At 43.7% G+C, this 20,796-nt stretch overlaps 3 protein-coding genes across 3 annotated transcripts; 1 reads left to right on the top strand and 2 right to left on the bottom strand.

The window, feature by feature from the left end:
• Window positions 1-164: 164 nt before the first annotated feature.
• On the bottom strand, window positions 165-14,246 carry atg2b (autophagy related 2B). Its single transcript, XM_076748273.1, has 43 exons — window positions 14,191-14,246; window positions 13,091-13,502; window positions 12,831-12,993; window positions 12,538-12,690; window positions 12,344-12,446; window positions 11,994-12,156; window positions 11,732-11,911; window positions 11,540-11,636; window positions 11,256-11,420; window positions 10,972-11,123; window positions 10,743-10,854; window positions 10,144-10,387; window positions 9,900-10,062; window positions 9,661-9,753; window positions 9,357-9,545; window positions 8,866-9,139; window positions 8,665-8,773; window positions 8,386-8,587; window positions 7,467-7,609; window positions 7,142-7,299; window positions 6,835-7,010; window positions 6,598-6,748; window positions 6,247-6,449; window positions 5,696-5,776; window positions 5,443-5,549; window positions 5,264-5,356; window positions 5,093-5,163; window positions 4,924-5,000; window positions 4,669-4,839; window positions 4,453-4,585; window positions 4,164-4,363; window positions 3,848-4,077; window positions 3,630-3,747; window positions 3,354-3,545; window positions 3,175-3,276; window positions 2,998-3,076; window positions 2,695-2,905; window positions 2,542-2,611; window positions 2,374-2,456; window positions 2,142-2,263; window positions 1,763-1,917; window positions 1,522-1,671; window positions 165-1,440 (listed from the first exon to the last, which is right to left on the bottom strand). The coding sequence occupies exons 2-43, from the start codon at window positions 13,250-13,252 to the stop codon at window positions 1,210-1,212; spliced, it is 6,231 nt and encodes a 2,076-aa protein (XP_076604388.1). The 5' UTR covers window positions 13,253-13,502; window positions 14,191-14,246; the 3' UTR covers window positions 165-1,209.
• A 156-nt stretch (window positions 14,247-14,402) lies between these two features.
• Window positions 14,403-17,796, top strand: gskip (gsk3b interacting protein). Its single transcript, XM_076748274.1, has 3 exons — window positions 14,403-14,539; window positions 16,267-16,512; window positions 16,602-17,796. Exons 2-3 carry the CDS (start codon window positions 16,270-16,272, stop codon window positions 16,758-16,760), a joined length of 402 nt encoding a protein of 133 aa, XP_076604389.1. The 5' UTR covers window positions 14,403-14,539; window positions 16,267-16,269; the 3' UTR covers window positions 16,761-17,796.
• Window positions 17,797-17,979: 183 nt separating this feature from the next.
• Window positions 17,980-20,693, bottom strand: LOC143331231 (NPC intracellular cholesterol transporter 2-like). Its single transcript, XM_076747909.1, has 5 exons — window positions 20,601-20,693; window positions 20,212-20,322; window positions 19,401-19,508; window positions 19,128-19,300; window positions 17,980-18,557 (listed from the first exon to the last, which is right to left on the bottom strand). The coding sequence occupies exons 2-5, from the start codon at window positions 20,291-20,293 to the stop codon at window positions 18,471-18,473; spliced, it is 450 nt and encodes a 149-aa protein (XP_076604024.1). The 5' UTR covers window positions 20,294-20,322; window positions 20,601-20,693; the 3' UTR covers window positions 17,980-18,470.
• Between the last annotated feature and the right edge of the window lie 103 nt (window positions 20,694-20,796).

The following is a 20,796-nucleotide window of genomic DNA, read 5'->3' on the forward strand; positions in this document are numbered from 1 at the left end:
ACAAATATTTTCACCACAACAAAACCTCATCCATGCATGGCAACAACAAAAAAAAGTTTTTTTTCTTGCTTTTTCTTTCTCACATCAGATTTAACACAGTGGAAAGACGTCCAGAACATTCAGTTGTGACAAACACAACCACACCCTAACACACTGCACTCAGGTGGATGTAACCATTTTTATTTCCCTTTCATGCTTTTAATACAAATTCATCAGTCAACTGTACATTTATGTACAAGAAATATCATCCTGTCCACACAAAGAAGAAAATGGGCAAATCAAAGGTTTGCAACACAACACACCAAATATCAATATCCAAACACTTAAAAAAAATCAATTGCTCAGGATATTAAGACTTTGCTTTCAAGATTCTGAGTAGATACAGTTCCTTGTGTCAGCAGTGTGAAAACGTGAGCAGCAGACTGACGGATTAAACATCTGAAACTGTTTCTAATTTTGAAAAGCAGCTTTTCAGAACAGCAGCTTTTCCAAAAAACACTGACCACAACTCAAAGTAAAGTTGAGAAACTCGTGAACCGAATTTGGGTCATCTTCCCATCTGTCATTCATTTGAGTAAGTAACCCTTCAAGTCACTTAAAAGTGCTGATTACAGAAATTACACGATGACTAACTTCCTATCCTTGTTCTCTTAATATTTGCATGAAATGTTACACATTAGGAATATTTACAGTAAATAACAAGGCCCACATACAGTCCGTGTTATATAAATTAAGGGTCAATACACCTATAGCATTAGCCTTTGTTGACACCAAGCAGGGTAAGAGAACTGAACAACACACATGTAAACAGAGCTGTCCGAGAATGAAGCAAATGTTAGCATGTCGTGAGACTAGAGCCTATTTCTTCATGATTCTGTATTTATAATGCCGTCATCTACCCCACAACAGCACATAATCCACATGAAGACAACATGTGGCTCCTCAACTCATCACTCTACATACATCCCTTTGATTGAACGTACAGCTGGACGATGCTGATAACCATGAAGGCACTGTGAGGGAACTGGTAAGCTGACACAAGCTGAATCACAGTAGCTCAAACTGCCATGAGATGAACGGTTTATCTACACTGGGGTTGTATATGCACCTCTGACGTGTTACTCCTCAAAAATGCTCTGGAGAAAAGATTCCAGTGCGTTAACTGGCTGCTGCTTCTGCACAGTCATTGGTTTCAGGTGGCAATAAGAACTATTCCTCGCCCTGCCTCCATTTCTGAGACTCCTCCTGGCGCGCATCGGGGTGAATCTGGTTCCTCATCCCACCCAAGACATTGGAGGTGGCCTCTGTGGCCATGATGAGTGGCTTGACTACTGCAGGGGGCAGCTGGCGGAGAACTCCACCCACTGCTCCCGTCATCCCACGCTGCTCGTGCTCCCGGGTGGCTGTGTCATAGATGGTCAGTGCCGTGTCTGTGATCCCCTGTAGATGGAAACATAAAATCTTTGTTAAGAGTTTCTTTCCACTATTGTCAGTGAAGTGAGAATGTATCTATATATTCACCTCTTTCACCACAGTATAGGCTTTGGCTACACCCTCCCTCAGGTCAACAGGCTGATGAGCCAGTCCATAATGGGAGAACCGTTTTATCCTCTTTGTGTCTCTCTCATCGGGCACTGGAGACACCATGTCATAGGCCGTCTCCGCTGCTGCCTAAAGATGACACACACAACGATGGATTTGTCTGATGCCTCATGAAGGCGTCAGAGGTGGAGACAGACTCTTTACTAGCAGTGGAGTTTACCTGGATGGTCCGCACCATCCTGTTGGTGAGCTCCAGAGCGGCCATAGCAGTAGAAGTTCCAAAGGAGGCGGTGCCGCGCTGAAACCCTCGGACTATCCGACCATCTTTCCTGTACTGCTCAATGGGGAGCCAGACCAAGTCCCTGAATCCCTGAACTGAACAGAACATTCGTCTCAAAACTAAAGAAATGCAACACCTGAGGGATGCACCTGAATCAACAAAAATGGTATCGATAGAAATACAATGTTAACCAGTAGAAGCTCCGGCTCATTATGGCTTTGAGCATTTATGATAATCATTAAAGCACACTACGAAATGTAAGTTCATGTGACAACACCTCAACCCCTGCGACTGGATTCAGACCATGTGTTGTCCTCACCTAGTTGTACCAAAGAGTGAATCGGTCCCACACCGCCCAGCAGTCCTGGAAGCTGGTTCTTCTTTATGTCATTCAGCCACTCATTTATTGCATAGGAAAACAGCTTATCCACCCCTAATAATCTGAGAGACAGCCAAGTATTAGTTTCCTGATTGGTTCTCTGCAATTACCAAATCACACTCTTGACAGGCATGTATCACATACTGTGGTGTGTGAAGATGTTCAAACATACCCTTGTCTGTAGCACAAACGCCTCAGTTTCAGCTCTGAACAATTAAGCTGTGTCAACCCGATAATGATCCCTGCAAATGTTCCCTGAAACAGAGCAGTCATAAAATCATTCTTTAAAACACAAATAAAATAATGTGGAACTGACACATATCCCTCTTAGACCGTGTACCTGCTCCATTGAAACATGTTTCCCATGGTAGTCCAGGCGAATGGGAACCTCCGAGGTAAATCGAAACTCCCTGTTAAGAGAAGAAAATATTAACAAATGCAGACAGGCAATTTCTTCAAAAGCGGTTCCCTTATTTAGTTATTTAACCCTGACCTAAAGAAGATGGGCTGGTCTGTGAAAGAAGGAGCTGACGCTTCACTGTCCATCACTTCCTCCCTGCCAGGTGTGGAGAAGCCATTGTGGCTCAACCGTCTCTGAGCAGGCACGGAGATGATCGGCGCCGGGTCCTGGCTGCTGCCGGCGTGCTTGGAGAAGCTGCAGGAGATCTCCGGGGCAGCGACTTTTTTTGTGGAAACACAGACAGCTGTGGAACAAAATATGGTCAGGAGTCAGTATCTGAAAGTCAGGGTTATGTGAAATTATGTTTGAGTTGAATGTGCGAATAATGAATTTGACCTTCTTGAACAGGCGGTGAGAAAAACTCAACTTCTGTAGCGAGACTGGTAAAAAAATCCTTCAAGAAGAACAGTGCATCCTTCAAACAAACAAAAAACAAGGCTGTCACTCAACTATGTTACTGAAGACGCTGAAACATATATTTGACTGGCTGGAAAATTCATCTGTATCTTTCACCTGATCGATATTGAGGCGAAGAGGCATCAGGGAAACACGCAAACAGCACTCTTGAGGAGCCTGGCCTGACTCAGGACACATGTGCAGCGCCTTAACTGTCAACTAAGACCAAAAGCACAGAAGACGTTACAACAGCCCGACACTTGAGTGGGTTAATGTGCGTGTGTTGTCTTCCTCACCATGTTAGAATGAGCTTTTCGGGGCATTTCCTTGCTAGAATACAAGTAGAGAAACTTGTTCATCTGTGAGGTAGCCAGTCTGTCTCGAATCTCCAAGTCCTGCACCACAAACACCTGCCGGGACACTGGCTGATCCGTCGCTGGCCCAGAGGCCACCTGGGCCTGTGGGTACACCTCGTGCTGAAATCTCACCTGGGAGAAAAGTAAAAAACTCAAGGTATATATGTGATCTGTGTGAGGGCACAAACACTCTTTCCATGCCGAGAGGAACTCTACCTTGCTGAGCTGTATCTCCATCAGGACGTCAGGGTTCCTTCCTCTTCCACCTCCTGCCCGTCCTGAGGCCTTGGCCTGTCTGACTGGAGTTTGAGATGGGGAGCTATGAGGTGTAGACCTGCAATGTCAAAAAAGAAGGATAAAAAATTAATCAAGCCTGTTTTTCCTTTTGAGCACATTTAAAACAGTTGTGATCAGTTATTAAGTTATTGGCTCACCCCCGGCTTCTCGCAGGAGAGGCTGTGAAAATCACACTCCCAAAGTCTTTCCCACCATAGAGGTGCCAGATGACGGAGATCTCCTTGATGAGGTAGCGTACCTCCGGGATGGGAACATTCAGGGCTCCACGGCTGGAATCACTCCCATCTAGAGGTTGACTGAAGTGATCATGTTTGATTTCCACAGGGTCTAAAGTAAGCTGCTTCACCACTGGCTCCTGATCAACATCCTGAAACACACAAGGCTTATTAGTGAGCAAACACAGACCTTCAGTCTCTTTGTTACGCAGTCATAGCTGTGTCAGTGAGTCCTGACCTCTCCTCTGGAACCCGGTGTCTCCAGGATACAAAAGTCATCCGTCTCTTGGGTCAGGTTAGGGACAGGAGTGATGAGAGGAGAGTGCAGCATGGGGTAAGTGGGGCTTGAATCCTGGTTAAAGTTCCCGCTCTCATCCGGGAACAAGAACAGGTCTGAGCGAGGCGGGTCGTGGTCTTGATTCTGCTCCTCATGTGCACCTATTGATGTGTGGAGAAAGTACAAAATCTAGTTAAGTTCCATCATTCACGGAGCTAAAACTTAAAACTTTACTGAGCGAAGTCTTCACCATTCTGCTGCAGCCCTGCTGCATGCTGCCCGTCAGTCTCCTCCATAGCTTCACTCATCAGATCCTGCAACATCTGCTGCTCAGTCTCTGCGAGCAGCGGGGTCTGGGATGGGGGCCGGCTAGGAAACTCCACCTGTTCAAAAGTACACTGAAGTTAAGCATGTATGACTCTGCTGTAAGTACGTAATACTGCCTCATGCTGATGTCACTGCTGACCTTGGTTCTTTGTGTCGTGCTGCTGTGCTTGGCCTCCGGTTCTGCAGGAGGCAGCAGGTCTCCATAGCTGGCTACATACTGGATAAGGTTCATGAGGGCGGCACAGGAGTCCGAACATGTTCTGATGTGAATGACGTCACTGGAGCAGCGCAGCTCAAATCTGGGCTCTGACTATCACCCAAGAGACAGTGAAGAATGAAGCTTTTCAGAGAGAAAACGTGTCAAACATTGATGTTTTTCAGAGACATCGCTTACCAACTTTCCATCCAGTCCAGGTTTGACAGCTGTAATCCTCAGCTCCAGTGTTCCCATGTCTACCACTTGGACATAGTCTGTGAAAAAAAACACAAAGGAACACATCAGTCAAAGCTGCATTTAAACATTTCGAGCGGCTTCTTCAAAATCATCACTGAAGTCAACTTACCACGTGCGAGATTGACTGACACGGCATTACTCTTGTCTGAGAGGAAGAGAGCCGCTTCGTCCAAAATGATCCTGTGCACAACATATTACACTCAGCAAAGTCAACTTTTTCTGTAAGTCTGCTGCAATTACATCCTTTGTGTCAGAGGCGAAAGCAGTCGTCCTTTCATACCTGAGTGTGGAGGAAGAGTGGTCTAAAGAGACGCTGCTGGAGATGCTGAATGTCTCTACCACCAACAGTGATCTGAGCGGCAGGTAAAGGGGTCTGTCAAGAGAAAAACAAATGACATATTACAATACACACACAGATCACACGTAAGTATTTAGAGGGAGGCCTGAAGTCTACTTTACCTGTAGTCTAGAGAGCAGCTCCACAGGTGTAAATGTAGAGTGGTGACAGACATAGGAGGGGCGTAACCCAACACAGGCTCATCGGAAACATTCAGGAAGTCAACAATCTGTTGTGAATGAGATTGTGAATAAGATTACACGTGTGACTTCACTGCATTAGATTTCCTTCAAATGTTCTCTAGACATTTATGTGAAGGCAAAAGAATAAAAAAAGGTTTTATAAAAATGAAGCGGTAGCTCCATCCTGCCCTACCTGGTCATACCAGCTGAGACTGGGAGGGACCACTCGGTGCTGGAGTGTCGCTCCTCTCACTCCAACAGCAACCAGAAACTCCTGCATAAAAAGGCCCAAATCAACCATAGTGAGCAGAAAACAAAAAGTAGGCTGACTGACACTTTAAACATCAGTTCTGCCAAACACTTTCACATTAAGTCTGTGTTGAATGAAGCCAGAGGTGGTTTAAGGTCAAGATTTAAGGTCAGACTGTTCAAGAAAATCATTTCCACTTTGACAACAGCCCCATCTACAGGCCAAGGAGTCACATGGTACACACAAAATTCTGTTGTGTCCACCCCCCCCCCCCGACTTTTCATGGCGCATCTCACAACTCACTGACCTATGCAACATGTCACTCAAGATGCTTGCTCATTTTAGAAGCCTCAGCAATTGCTGAACTTACAAAGGATCTTGCTGTTCACAATCAGCCATGACGCAGGTACTTTGTTGACCATGACAAAATCTAAATCGGCTAGGTTTGTGTAGCTGGATCCCATCATTACCCATGCATGGTTCAAATGCTCTACCTTGACATTGCGTTCTGCATTCTGTGCTGAGATTTTGACAGCGACAGACACCATGCTGCGGGCCTCCAGACCAATACCCTCCGAGGGTGTTGAGGATCGCTCAGGAGGTGTCTCTGATTGGTAGATAGTTGGCTCTAACCAGTGGGGATGTGTCCTGCATGGCAGCTTGATGTCTGAGCCAGACGGGCCTCCATCCACAAGTCCTGAGCAGGTTAACATCATCAGTAGAATCAAGAATGTAGACAAAGTATAGTGGTTATAATAGCAATATGCTATTTTTAAGTCACGCATCACAAAATATAACACATACACGACAGCATAAGAGTAATAGTATAGTGAATGCTGGTTCACCTTGATGGTACATGCAAATATTGCTAGTGTGGAAACAGATGTAGTGCTGGTCTTTATATCCTTCATACTGTGTCACACTGAACAGTACAGCGTTCTTCACCTCCAGCCAGAATTCGCCATGTTTGTTTTTCAGTACAGTTTTATCCTCCTTCTGGGAAAAAAAGATGGATATTTAATCCCACATCCATAAAAGAAGATGTAGGTAATAGGAAGTGATATCAAAAAGGATGTGTTTACCTTAGCATTAGTTTGAAGTGCCACCAGGCCATGATTGACACTGAGGATGACAGAGAACAGGCTCTGAGAGGTCTTACTCTGGGCTTTGGGCTTTTTCTTCTTGCGGGACCTGAGGCCCAGGTCACAGGCAGGAGAGTAATAGTGCATGGTCTCCTCCTCTGACCCGCTGGTCTCATCTGAGAGCACAATGCAAAGCACGTCAGTGAACTTTAAATGTGACATGACAAACATGACAACTTCACATTAGATGTTTCAATTAGAATAGCCTGACCCAATGCAAATTCATGGGAAACGTTTCTCGTCTCACCCTCGGGACCAGTGGAGCGGAACTGGCTGAAGCTGTCCTTGGAGTAAGTGTTGATCAACTGACTGGCGACAGAGAGTCCAACTCCATATGGCATGCTTTCCACTGTCTCCACTGGAGATGGAGCGGTGGGCTCCCATAGCAGCAGGTCATTGTTTATCCTAAAATATTGAGAATATATATTCATATTTATGGAACAAGGAAGAAGTTAAGTATCTTAACAGGTATCTTATCAAAGTGAAGGGTCTTGCAGGTTTTTGTCGTACTAATTGTAGGACTGTGTTTTTACTGTCATCCTGCCGTTTGTATCATATTATAAATTCTGTACCTGTTGTGTAGTTTTTCATAGAACGCCTTGCTGGGGAGGACTAATTGCACATTGGGGAAACACAACTCAAGGATGAAGCGAGAGTTGTTCATGGTTTTTTCCTGGAACTCTGTCATCTCAGCGACATCACCAGGAATGACCATCTGCAATGAAAACAATGATTTTCTAAACACGGGCTCGTCGCCACTCACTCAGTCAACAGGTAAGGCATGCAAAGCAGTGCTCGTGTCGGCGTTTGCATAATGATGCATCAGTCATACATTTGAATACATCAGCAACAGGATATCCTCGCTCCTGAATGCAAATATGTTCACCTGCTTTAGAGCTATGCCGTCATCAAACCTGGAAAAATTCATCAATTATTATTTATAGCATAACTGAAGGTTTGATAACATGTTGATGCTGGAGTGCGTGACTTTTTCATATAAATGAAATTTGTTATATTCAAGCTTCTGCCAAACGAGTTCACGCAATGCTGATTCTCTGCATTTTGCAATTTCCTGAATTTTTTTAATCTGGTGTCTGGTATGCCAGAGCTGAACGGGGAAGCAACTATTACGATGGAGAAGGCTGCAGCAACTGGGAGCATGGTGGAGTCTACGGTGTCATGAGCATGGTGAAAGTGTTTGTGTAGTTACTCTCACTGCCAGGAGGGGGAGACAAAACTTCCACACTGCAGGTTTCAGATTGAGATGTTGCACAAAGAAAACTGACTTGCACAAATAAATCAGGTGTTATGTTTACCACTGAATAAAGTCTAAGACACAATATTTAGCAGCTGCTTTGGGCTCCAGTACAATTACTTAATGTTTAAATGGAAAAAAATGTTGCATTTAGAGACTTAAAAATGTCATGATACATGTAGTATTTGGCTGTATATTAACACTTTAATGAATGTGGCCCTTTAGCCATGGCCTACCTCTTCATTCTCATACATAACCCTTCGTGATGAAAAGGGTGACGGTTCTGGTTTCCCAAAGTCACACACATCCTTCAGTGAATGGGCAGCCCCTTCCTCCTCTTCCTCTTCAAGGGAATGGTCCTCAGCCCCTTCGTCATCTTCAGCCGTCACCCGCTCAAGGATGGAGTGGACTGCGGTGGGGTTCATCTTCAGCACAATCCTGCTCAGGCACATTAATATCCCTGAGAGATGCTCCCTGACCGGACAATCAGTCTGAGGTTGGTCAGATAAACTTACCTCGGCCAATCAAATTTCACACTCTCAGATGATGTCATGTCTCCGTCCATGGTGTGGGACACTCTGAGGAAGCGGGCAGCTGGCTGATCTGGCTCCTCCTGAAACTTCCCTGTGCGACGCAAAAAGCAGTAAAGAGTGAGTCCTCAGTTAAAGAACAGCTGTTTCTTCAGTTTAAATTTGGTTCCCTTTAAAATCACGTACCAATAAGCTCCCTGAAAGTGAGCTCCATTTTGGTTTGGTCAGGAGAGCTGCCACCCATGAACTCTGTTTTCACTTCCAGATCCTCCAGCTCCAGGTAAAGAACTTCCTTCTGCAGGGACTTCTTGAACCAAGGGCCCCTCTCCTGATCTGAGCGCAGGTCAGGGATGGGGAAGCGGATTGCAAGGCCAAGCACTGGGGCATTGACAGTCAGCGATACATGACAGTTGGTAGGAGTATGGCTGTCATCAAGGAACACCTCTGTAAAGGCCTTGTGCTGTGAAACGAGTTTAAAGACACAAAGGATTGGATTATATATATGTTGTAGAAACTGTTTTAAGCTAAGTTTAAGACAGTGGCTATTAAATAATCAGGTGTGACAATCACTTCCTGGATCATAATAATCATTGTTATTGTGACATTATATTATTATATCTGAGATATTTATATTTTATAAAGTGTAACCTTGAATGAATGGGATGGGATGCCCTTACCAAGCTGACATGTTTATTATAGGATGTGTACATGTGGGAGGCCATCAACTCTGTGGTGGCCAGCTTCTGAGGTTGTAGCAACGAGTTGAGACGGTCTACGATGCTGATGTCCAGCTCGCACCGCACAGGGCCCAGCTCCACCTGAATCTCAGCTTTCCTGGGAATAGTGCTGAGGCGAACCTGGCCGCCCTGCGCAGAGAACCGAAGGATTGATTGAGTAGAAGCCAAACAACGGTGCGGATAATGTGCTTGAGTGTTAAGCGTTAGTGCTGCGGTTTCATGTTGAACTAATAAATGCTGTCACCTGAGGGCCTCTGCGCTCAGCTTGTTTGTAAAGCAGGTGAAGGCAGGTGGTAAGCGGCGCATCAGCAATGGCTATGGTGTCAAATGTCAGGAGCTGAGGTGTGACAGGGAGACAAGTGAGAAACACTCTTAATGTCATGTCACCTCCAACTTTCAGATGTACATTCAGTAGTTTCAGGAGTACTGAAAATATAAGCAGTGCAGAACAACATTTTAGAGCAACAGGCCTGAAACTCTAACCTCAGTGTACTGAATGCCTCTTTGGGAACCACCACTGACAGCCTCAGAGGGGAACAGACACTCCAGAAACTCCATCTGGTTAAGGGAGATGTCAGTACTGAAAGTCCGCAAGCTGGATCCCTGACAGTGCTCATAGTTTATCTTCAAGCCCTGTCCAACAAACCTGCAAATATAAGCCCAGATTAGGCACACATCGAACACTTAAATGACAAATCTGTCCTATTAGTGAAAAATAAAAGTGCACCTGAGATGGTCATGGGGGCAGGCCTGGTTAAACACTGTCCGAGACTGAAGGAGAGCAGCTGGGGAGAGGTGGCCTGGGCCCACTGTGCTGAAGAAGTGTGCAGCCATCGGGCCAAGGGGACTGGGAGCAGCATCTGGAGGCGGCAGCGGGTCGATGTGGAGGACAGAGATAGTCAGGCTACTCAGTGTCAACCTTAACACCAGCTCTGGTCGTGACTCATCACCGTGGGTTTTGGATGGATGGGCTGAAATACAACAATGGCAGATATAAATACTTGATATTTAATTTCACTGTTTGTAGGCTTAAACACTTCACCGGCCAATTTCACTGGTTGTCATACCTTTAACCACTGATTAAAGACCTAATCAGACAAATATGCTGACATACAGTGGGTATTCAACAAGTCAGCATTTTTTTCATCCAACATATTTCCAATGCAGCTATTCACATGAAACTCAGACCAGATAATGGTAATAAGTCAATAAAACTACACAGATAAAGAAATCTCAACAGTCTAATCCATATGAATGAAAACCTGCAAAGTCTTCTCCTTTTCTTGTAAAGTGTGTCAAAATACACTGATATACTGTGATACTTACAAGCCTGTCTCAGCAATTTTTGAGGGAGTTGTGAATCCCGCGATTGGACGGGAGTTTCATTCGTCTGCTTTTCTCTTTGGCGTGGTACATCCATGTAATCATCCCAGAGAGCCTACAAACACAGATATGATCTGATGAATCACACAAACAAAAACACCCAAACTGAAAATGGACATCTGTGTACCTCCTAATTTTGTCAGTGTAAAGATTACATCACATTGTGACCTACTGTCGCATTTCCAGAGGGAGACTCTCCTGGAGAGGCAGAGTAGTTGCTATTAAGTGATAAATCCAAGTCAACTGTGGGTGGTTCACCCAGAGGAGGAAGGGATGACAGGCTGTGTGACATGTCCATGTCTGCCATGGAGAAGAACACATCATCTACACCAGCCACAGACGTGTTGAAAAATAAATAAAAGGACAAAGGAAGAACACATTTCATTAGAGAGATGCAACCACAATATCTGATTTCTCTGAAGGATCAGGGGTCAGAGGACAGTGTTTCAGTCCAACCTCGACTGGACACAGTTCTGGTGGTCTGGCTCTCGAAGAGGTCGGGGTCTGTTCCTGGCACAGCGGTGTCCTTCTTCAGACAGCGGTTCAGCTCCATATGCAGCCGATACTCATCCTCCTGCTGTATGGGTCGGCTCTTTCTATCCTTAGCCCACTCCTGTGAACCTTCGCGCAAAGAATAAGAAATACTTTATTTACTCTATTTCTAAATAACTCATTTGGTGACGTTCTTACCCTGTTTGATCCAAATGTTCTCCATCATCTACCGAAAGACGGGTGCTCACCTCCACCAGAGAATGCTCCAAACAAGTCCAGAAGAAGATGGACTTGCCGTGGGGAGAGCAGAATAGTGAGTGTGTCAATATGTCCGACAACATCCAGCTGAAAGGAAGCAGGCAGAACACCCTGGTTAAGAGCAGTTATCACTTGTTTATAACACTGAGTCACTTTTCTGTAATTAAGAAATGGTTTTTTACCTTTGCTCCAGGCATAGCCAAGTTATTTTTCAGAGTGAGGGACAGCTCTATTTTACCACCGAGGCTGCCAACCTGCACAGGTTCAAAGGGTGTTGTGGAGGATACTGGCTCTGTGAACTGGGGATGAGGCTCACATATAATTTTGGGATTCCAGCTCGGGGAGAGCTTTGGCTCAGTTTCCTGCAAAATAACAGACACATATTTTAAAAGGCTTGTACATAGAACTCTTTTATGCCAAATGTCAAAGACTCACTACACCAACCGTTGGAGTGGGTGAAGATTTACAACCAGCGCGAGACACATCTGAGAACTCATCCCAAAACACGGTGATGCCTTCCATCTGCAAGTTTTTATGCGCGAATGTGGTTGGCTGATGCACATTAACATTTGAACTCTCCTCGCCGGTTTCATCACAGTAAACAATCCTGAAAGCAACCGCAAAAGACAATTAGGCGGAGGCATCGCTGTGTATGTACTATAATCAATAATTAATAGCATTCCTTTCTTATCGCTAATAGATTTTTGATTTATAAGAGGACATTAATAATGGATTCTGATACTGGAAAACGGCGCATAATTTCTTGGAAATAGCCTGTTGTCCCGTTGACTTACTTGTTGATTCGAATCTCGAGGGCGATTCCAGTTTTAGAATTTTCTGGAATGTGTTCAACTCTGAGGACAGTATCCAAAAATGTCACTTTAACTCTTCTCAGAACTGCAAGATAGGAAATTAAAAGAACTCACTTTAAAAAATACGAGGAAGGAAACCTCCCTAAATGTTGCCTGACAGTATAGACATAATGTACCTGTTTCTATCGTTTCTGCAAACTTCTCTAATCCCTCAAAAGGCTGGAAGCTCTCTCCCATATCGTCGGTGAGTTTCTGACTCAGACATTCTTTGGCAAGCTGCATGCTGCTCGTCATGAAACTGGACCAGTACATGGGCTCAGAGCCAGATGCTGGAAAAGCAGGTTACACTGTCATTAGCTATCAACCTGTTCACATGTAACCAAATGATGTCGTCCCAACACTTTTCCATGGATCTAAAACCTTTTTCACAGATGGTGCTGTAGTGCCACACAGTAGAATCTCTCCTTACCTACTCTTGGTCTTGGTCTGAGCACCATCTCCAACCCCTTGACCTCTAGGGCACAGTTTTCCTGCAGCAGTGCTGCCCATGGGACAGTGAGAGAGATTGTCTGGATGAACCCTGCGATTACTTCAAAAGGGGCATCTGCAGTCTCGAGCAGCTCATTGAGTGACTGGGGAATAAGAAATAATGCTGAAGCTTCTCTTCATGCAGATTCTGTTTAAATCTAATAAATTACTCTACTGGCACAAAGGTAACGCCATACATACCCATTTATCCAATGGCACTTGTGCAAGGGATCCAGTGCCTTGATAAAGGTCTAAACTGAGCTGATCCAAGCTCAGTTTCTCCTGCAGAAAGTTGCCAAGGTACCGATGCAGGAGGTATCTGCAGGCCCGCTTCTTGATGGACTCCGAAAATGGCCAAGGCATCTTAACTCAGTGGGTGAACAGTACACAGGTGATGAAAAGGATCTTGAGGTTGTGCAACCGGAATGCTATAGCTACTCAAACTGCTATGATTTAATCACTGCTGTTACAGTCGTGTCATCCTGTCGATTTAAAGACATTGAGAAATCGTGAGCTCAAACACCCTTCATATCCCAAGATTAGGGACACTTTGGAGGATGTGTTGACACTCGGGGATGTGTGTGAGAATTGGTCCGACTCCAGTTTGCTGCGCCTATGGAAAGACACACATATGGCGCCCCTTGGTAATTTTATACTTGACACAACTTGAGACTTCACACGAAAATATATTTACAGCACAGACGAAAACAAGCTCCACTAACGCGTCAGTTTAAGACAGGGACTGTTTTCAACTTCTCGTGAGTAGCTTTATAATATAGTCGCATAAAATGTCCCGATAACGTTAGTGTTGTTCTAAGCTTACACTTATTCCCACTCCAGAGCCAGTGTTAGCTAACGTTAGCCAAAGACACTTGCGAAATACCTGTTAGCATGCCACAGACTTGCTGGTCAATAGCTACCCTTAGCTATGTCTATTAAACAGAGCTGTCATAGAGATACGGGAGCTGCGCTTTGACGTCTGGCTAGACAAAGGCATGTCATTTGGCTAACTAGCCGGCTAGCAGGTATGAGGCCAGCGCCGCTAGCCTATGAACCGCTCCTATCGGCACAGTGAGTTAACATTAGCATGGCCGGCTAACGTCAGGATAAGCTTATAGTGGTACATGCTTGCTAGTTAGCTGGCTGGCTAGCTAACCTAAAATCCAACATTTCCCAAGTCATCTACCCTCACATGCGAAAAGCACGCTGATAAAAACACTACACATATATACACCAGCGCGACAAACCGATACACGAATAAGTAAACGTAGGGGAAGATGTTCATGCAGCTCCTAAGTTACCTTCTGACTGAGTTGTTTACAAACACTTTCATGACTCCGCACCAATTGAGCCTACACACTCCTGGGTGGGATTAGACAATGACGTCATAACATGGCGGAACTGCGTGGTCCGCCGGACAGTTACTTGGTTAGGATTTCTTTAGGTGGTTACTTAGGCACAAAGCAGTTACAGCAGAAACAGGGCGCTGTGTGTTTTAATGCGACTTCAGTTACTGGTTGTTCACACATTTGAGCCTCAGCAGTTATCTGTCCAACGTTAGCTGACGCTCATTTGACCGAACCTTGTCCACAGAGAGCTCCGACTGGGCTGGAAGCTTCCACAAGCCGGAAGAGCACAACCAGCGAGGAGGTGAGAAAAATGAACGCAGTTAGGTTAGAAATGATAATTGTAACGTAATCAGATCAAACGCGCAATTATTGTTGAAATCGCAGTAACTATGGACGTTTTAGATGTAGATAGAGTGATTGAAATACGTTTATTGCTCGCAGAACCGTGAATTGTTTGGCTACCGTTAGCCGGTGCATGCTTAGTTTTCCAGGAGTTTATCCCAAAACGTTGCAGATGTTTGCCTTGTCAGCATCCAAGTTTCCAAGAGCAGATCTGTCTAGATGACTGTGCGAATGTGAATTAGCCGAATTACATCGTTTGCATGAAAGTCACACCTTGATCCAATACCAATTATGATGTACGTAGGTACAGTAACCAGACATATTATGCATATTGCATATTAAGCAATAAAGCGCAACAGTAATACTGATCTATGAATACAATATATAATAACACTCAAACTCCATTGTTCTGCATCGAACTCTAATTTTGATTCTTTCAATTACAACAGTACAACTTGCTGATGATGCTTAGGTACTGTAGCGGTGAATGAATTTTTAAAGCGGTGCCTTTGCTTGTAATTTCTTATGTTTTCATGGGTTTTCATCTTTGTTTCCTCCACTACTGAATGGGGATGTATCTGCCAGTAGGTCTTAAACTATCATTTAATCTTTATTCAACCTAAGAAATTACAAATATCTTGTAAAAATGATCAAAGTGGGATTTTTTTTTGGTGGTTCAGACAACTTGGAGTCTGCCCTTACTGGCACTGTATGTCAGTTTAATTTATGATTACAAAGGAAATCATAATAATACTTTGTCCTCCCACAATAAGCGGTGTGTCTCACCTGTACCATCCACATCAGTACAACAGTTACGAAAGAACAGATTAAGTAAAGGTTGCTGTATGCTTCACAATCAGCAGTCACATTAATGACGGCTCGTTGCCAGTGAAGGCATCCAGCCAGCAGAGTGAACGATGACGAAGACAGATGTGAAGGAACAGCTGACGTGCAGGAAAAGATCTCACGCAGGAAGGCAGGACAGAACACTCCATGACATAAACGGGCCAAAACAAGATTCAGCTGATTGAAAAGTGGATCAGTGCTAAGGAGTGAATGTGTAGACGTGGAGCAATGGCTTATTTTCATGGAATACAAGTTTTCTCTCTCAGTCTGTGTTGAACATTGATAATTGGTGGGGAAATACCCATTAATCTGTTCTAGCAACTATATTTAGTTCAGGAAGTTGATGACATGTGGGTCAATGTCCTCCATGAGTTTATATTGGTTTAACCTTTCCTCACTCAAACAGCGACTCATAAAGGATGTGTTAAAATAGTCCACAGTGCTCTTAAACCACATAATTCAGTCAGCTGCGTGTTTGTTTCAGTTCTGCTCTTTTCTTTAAAGAGTGGTTTCCTCCAGGAAACATGTTGTGATGCTCTGCAGCTGGTTCACATGTAGACAAATCTGTGTTTTGAAAGGTTTATGACCAGATATTACAGATGTGATGTAAAAGACATTCTCCTGCTTTACCACTGTCTCTGTGAAGATGATACATAGCAGGGGTGTTAAATCCAATAAAAATAGCTGGTTGCCATGGCAGTCAAGGGCTGACTCAGTCCTGGTTAACTGCAGGGTTTCTGAAGTGTGACTGTGGACGTGGAGAACTCTTTCTATCAATGTGTCAGTCAGCAAATTTTAATAGCGTCAGGTTCCAGCGGAGTGACAACTTGTCCGTTGTAGGGGATGGAGGTAGACTGCCAACCCGAGGAATCCATCGTCTCTTCATTTGATGACGACTGCGTTGTGCTCGGTGACGTCAAGGACATGAGATTGGAGGCAGAAGCGGTCGTCAATGACGTGCTTTTCGCCGTTTCTGAAATGCACGTGTCACAGAGTCTCAACAGCGCGTCAGATGTGGCCTACATCAACGTGGAAACGAGAGAGGGAAACCGGTATTGTCTGGAGCTCACAGAGGCAGGACTACGGGTAAGATGCACTAAAAGTGAGACACATTGTATGCACGTTTCAGACCCCAAGCCATGCCAGTTTTCACTGTACATCACTCTACCGCACAGGTGGTGGGCTATGCCTTTGATCAAGTGGACGAGGATTTGAGCACCCAGTATCACGAGACTGTTTACTCGCTCCTGGACACGCTGAGTCCGGGTTACAGAGAAGCCTTCGGGAACGCTTTGCTCCAGCGGCTGGAGAGACTCAAGCAAAACGGACAATAAAAAAGGACCAGGATGCTGCAAAAGCTGTACAAGTGGAATAAAGGTTGATGATGTGGGTGCATTTGGATATGAGCCAATAATAACCAAGTATGGTCAAATATTATAGCCTATTATGTGACATCCACCTGCCTAGCTACCACTAAAATAAGGGTCGCCCTGCCCTATCAACTTTGCTTTGTTCTGACTTTCGTACCATTGAATGAATTCATGTTAGTTACTTTAGGGACTGCTGGGGATTGGCTGTATGGGCTCCGTTGCAACATTGTGTTGTTGACTTTACTGTGGAAAGATCTTCCAGCGTCCACATGTAACAAATTTGTAACTGTGCAGCGTTTGAGGATTCTGCACCTTTTGTACTCCTCAGAATGACGAGAAAAAGAAGCAGCAAGGTGTGTGATTTATTGATCCAGCTCCCCCCTCTGCCTCGCTTGCACTAAAGCTGTGACCTGATAACTGATCAAATATACCCAACCTCCTCAGTGGGTGTCTCAGTGAAAGAGCCAAAGCTATATTCTTTCAGCTCTACTCATGTATACTGCCTTAATGACTGACTTTTGGTTAGAAAAGTACAAAAAAAAGAAGTCATTGTTTTACTCATTTTGTATTGATGATGATGGTCCTTTCACATGGATAACAAGTTCAGAAACAAAAACTTATTTGCAAGGTTGTATGTCATAAACTAAGATGGCACTGTGTTTAATACCAGTTAATTGTGTTTGGATATATATATTTTTTCTCTCTCTCCATACAGCACAGTCATTGCAACTCAAGCTTGTATTTCAAACTTTAGCTGTGACAGTATCAAAGCTATGCTTGTGGAGGTTTAAATATTTTTTGGAGTGGTCTTGTCTTTAAACTTCTGGTTCATTTGGTCAGAATGCACAGCATTTTTTGCACTTCAGGAGCTGCTTTGGATTATTGTGTATATGACCTGGTTACGATCCTACTTGAGTGTTATGAAGATGTGTTCTCTTTGCATTCATACTGTTATTCCTTGCTGCTGACCAGTGCTCAGACCAATAAAATCTCAGAATTATGGCAAGTCTTTTTTTTTTCCTCCACCTCATCAGTAACCATCTACAATAGATAAGAGTGTGTCTTGATCCAAGGGGAGACGTCATCAAGCTCATGTGAGTCTGTCCAGCCAGGCACGATAAGGTAACTTGACTACTGCCCTAATTTTTGCAGAAAGATTTAATAATTATGATCACTCATAATGCAACTTGAACACATTAGATTTCTTTATTAGAATTTAATTTCCATATTCCAGTCCCATCTATTATAGCAGTACAAGGTCAGTAAGAAATATTACAAAACGTTTTAGCAAAGAAAGAATTGCATGTTCCTTTCCCGACTACACAGCAGCCAGTAAGACGAGACATTTGCACTGAGGTGGAACGTAGTTCAGGATCATTCACACAAACACGAACCGTGTTATTCCACAACTCTTAAAATTGACTGTAAGGGAGATCGCAGCAAAAATCAGCCACTTAGTTCAGCAGGATTTGAGGTGTGGGTGTGTGTGTGTGTGCAGCGAAGTCTTGCAAACTAGTGAGAAACATACATCTTAAAATCATTTTGATGAATGAATAAAATGAGAGCTTAATTAGAGGCATTCACATACTTGTTTAGGTTTTTACTCAAAGCTGAATCCCTTTTAAAAGAAAGAAACAAGACAAACACTGGTCAGTCAGAGGTGCTGCTGGTAGTTCAGCTCACGATCTGAACTGGGAACCGGATGCAGAACAAGTCCTTTTTGTTGTCGTCTCTCAGTTCCCACTCCACAACCAGTTTTATCTAGAAACACAGACGTTAGTGAACAATGTGTACTGTGCATCTCTTAAATTAAAAAAATAAAAGTATGAGGAAGTGAAAGAATAAAACCTAACACCTCTGAGCATCTACAGAGTGACAGTTTGACCAAACATGATTTTAATATACTGGGAGCATATCAGCACTGACACATCATCATCAGTTCAGCCTGTGTGTCAAATGTTGTATGATTAACACCTAAAGCAGGTGCTGTAATATAACCAGTGAACAACTCACAAGGTTTGCCTCATTTTAGTCTCACTTTTTGAATGAATATAACAGAATCTGTAAACATCTCAGTCTAATTTCCAATGGTGGCATGTAGCTAAGTGCATTTATTCAGTTACTGTAGTTCTTAATAGAAGGGATGCTTAAGGATCTGAATACCTTTGCGAACATATTGCTATCAAAATAAACAAAATCTTCCTCCAATTAACAGATTTGTGTATAACTTTTTGTAGATTTGTTGGACTAAGATTGGATTTTCAGTATAAAAAGGACTGGAACTGCTGTTTGCACACTAATGGAAAAGGGATTGTTGCCAGTGCAACTTACCGCAGGATACTCAGACTTCACAGGAAGGGAGTTCACATAGTGGTAATTCTGCTGCTTCTGGATGGGACACTGGATTCCAGACTTGCAGCCATCTTCAATGGGAATGGGGAAGGGGACGGGAACTCCAGCAATAATACCGTGAACCACTGCCTTGCTCGTCTGGCTCTCCACAGCTAAGACAGATAACATGACGGTGAGATTGAAAGTTTAAAAATATGCACTGATGTTTCCACTGTTTGTCAAAGTTTTTCTAAAAGACATGGCGCCCCATACCGCTGTTGAATGTCACATTGACACTGTAGGACTCTCCTTTGTGTAGCTGGCATGGCTCACTGGCACAAGGGTTAATGTCCACAATGGCCACTTTGCCAGTGGAGGAGCCTGAAGAGAAACATGGAAGAGTACAATGTCTTTAAAAAAAAATAATAATGATAATTATAATAATGAAACACTTTGAGAACCAATGCTTTAGCAATCTAATTATAAGCAACTATTTGTCCCAGTCCGACTCAGCACCTGCTCATCATGCCTGTATGGTTCATACAGTGATGAGTAATCACCCTCTTGTGGCTCTGAGAGAAGCTTTGTCAAAGCCTGGAAAAAGGATGTAAGCCTGATGATGTTAGCAGGGGATCTAATCAAAGACTGCTGCATTGTGGGAAATGTAGGATTAAGCATTTTTTAGAGTCATTTCTGACTACACAGAAACTCATTAAAAGAACAGTGTAAAACCATAAAAGGTGTGAGGCTGGAGGCGTTAATGTCAAAGCGCATTTGCTAAATCGTGTTCAGGTCATGTGACCCTTACGGGATGATTGTAGATAGGGGGATTAAACGAGCCAATTAGTGCTGAAACACTGAATCAAACTCTTCAACAGAATATTAAGAGCTGTTTTTGATAGCTTAACGTTTTGCTAACATCAATGTGAAACGCAAAAACACTTGTGATGATCTGCTTCTCAAATATAAGGATATCAGTGGATTTCTCTCACAATGTTTCGCGCTACAAGACAACTTAAACAGCACTTAAATGTCAACGACTTTAACATTAAACAGAGGAGTAAGATGGTCAAGTGAAACTCACCGCAGTCCAGGAACTTGACTGGCTGCGCACAGGTGAATCCCATCAAGCACAAGACAACGATGAAACCGGTGCGGACATCCATGTTTCTTTCTTTTGCTTGTTTCTGTGACCCTAAAATGAGAAAATATCCATTACGCGACAGGAGAAAACATTTTCAGAGTAGTTCTGACTTTGAACAGTCAGCAGAAAGTGTCAAATCATATGACTTCTTGTTCGTCTCGGCAAACGTCCCGAGTATTAGCGTTAGCAGTGATTACAAACTTCAACACAACGAAGCAGAAACTCTCTGCGACTATCTGGTGCTCTACTAAACAACGCAAACACAGTGAGTAATTGTAATTAGTTTAGTGACAAAGAAACGTAAGAAACTGTGAATGAACAAACTGTACCTTTAAAGTGCTTCCGTCAGTTTCCTGGAGAACCACGGTGGCCTAGCACCTTTTATTTCCTTGTATCACGCGATCTGTGTAACGCCTATTTATCATAAACGGCTTTTTTTAGCGCCCGAAAATTTGCCTGTCAGGAAACACCTCTCGTTGTAGAGACCCCGCCTCCTGCACTTTAATTGGTAGTTAGCAACTTCAA

Source organism: Chaetodon auriga, chromosome 14 (genome assembly GCF_051107435.1).
Source record: "Chaetodon auriga isolate fChaAug3 chromosome 14, fChaAug3.hap1, whole genome shotgun sequence".
Classification (NCBI taxonomy): domain Eukaryota; kingdom Metazoa; phylum Chordata; class Actinopteri; order Chaetodontiformes; family Chaetodontidae; genus Chaetodon; species Chaetodon auriga.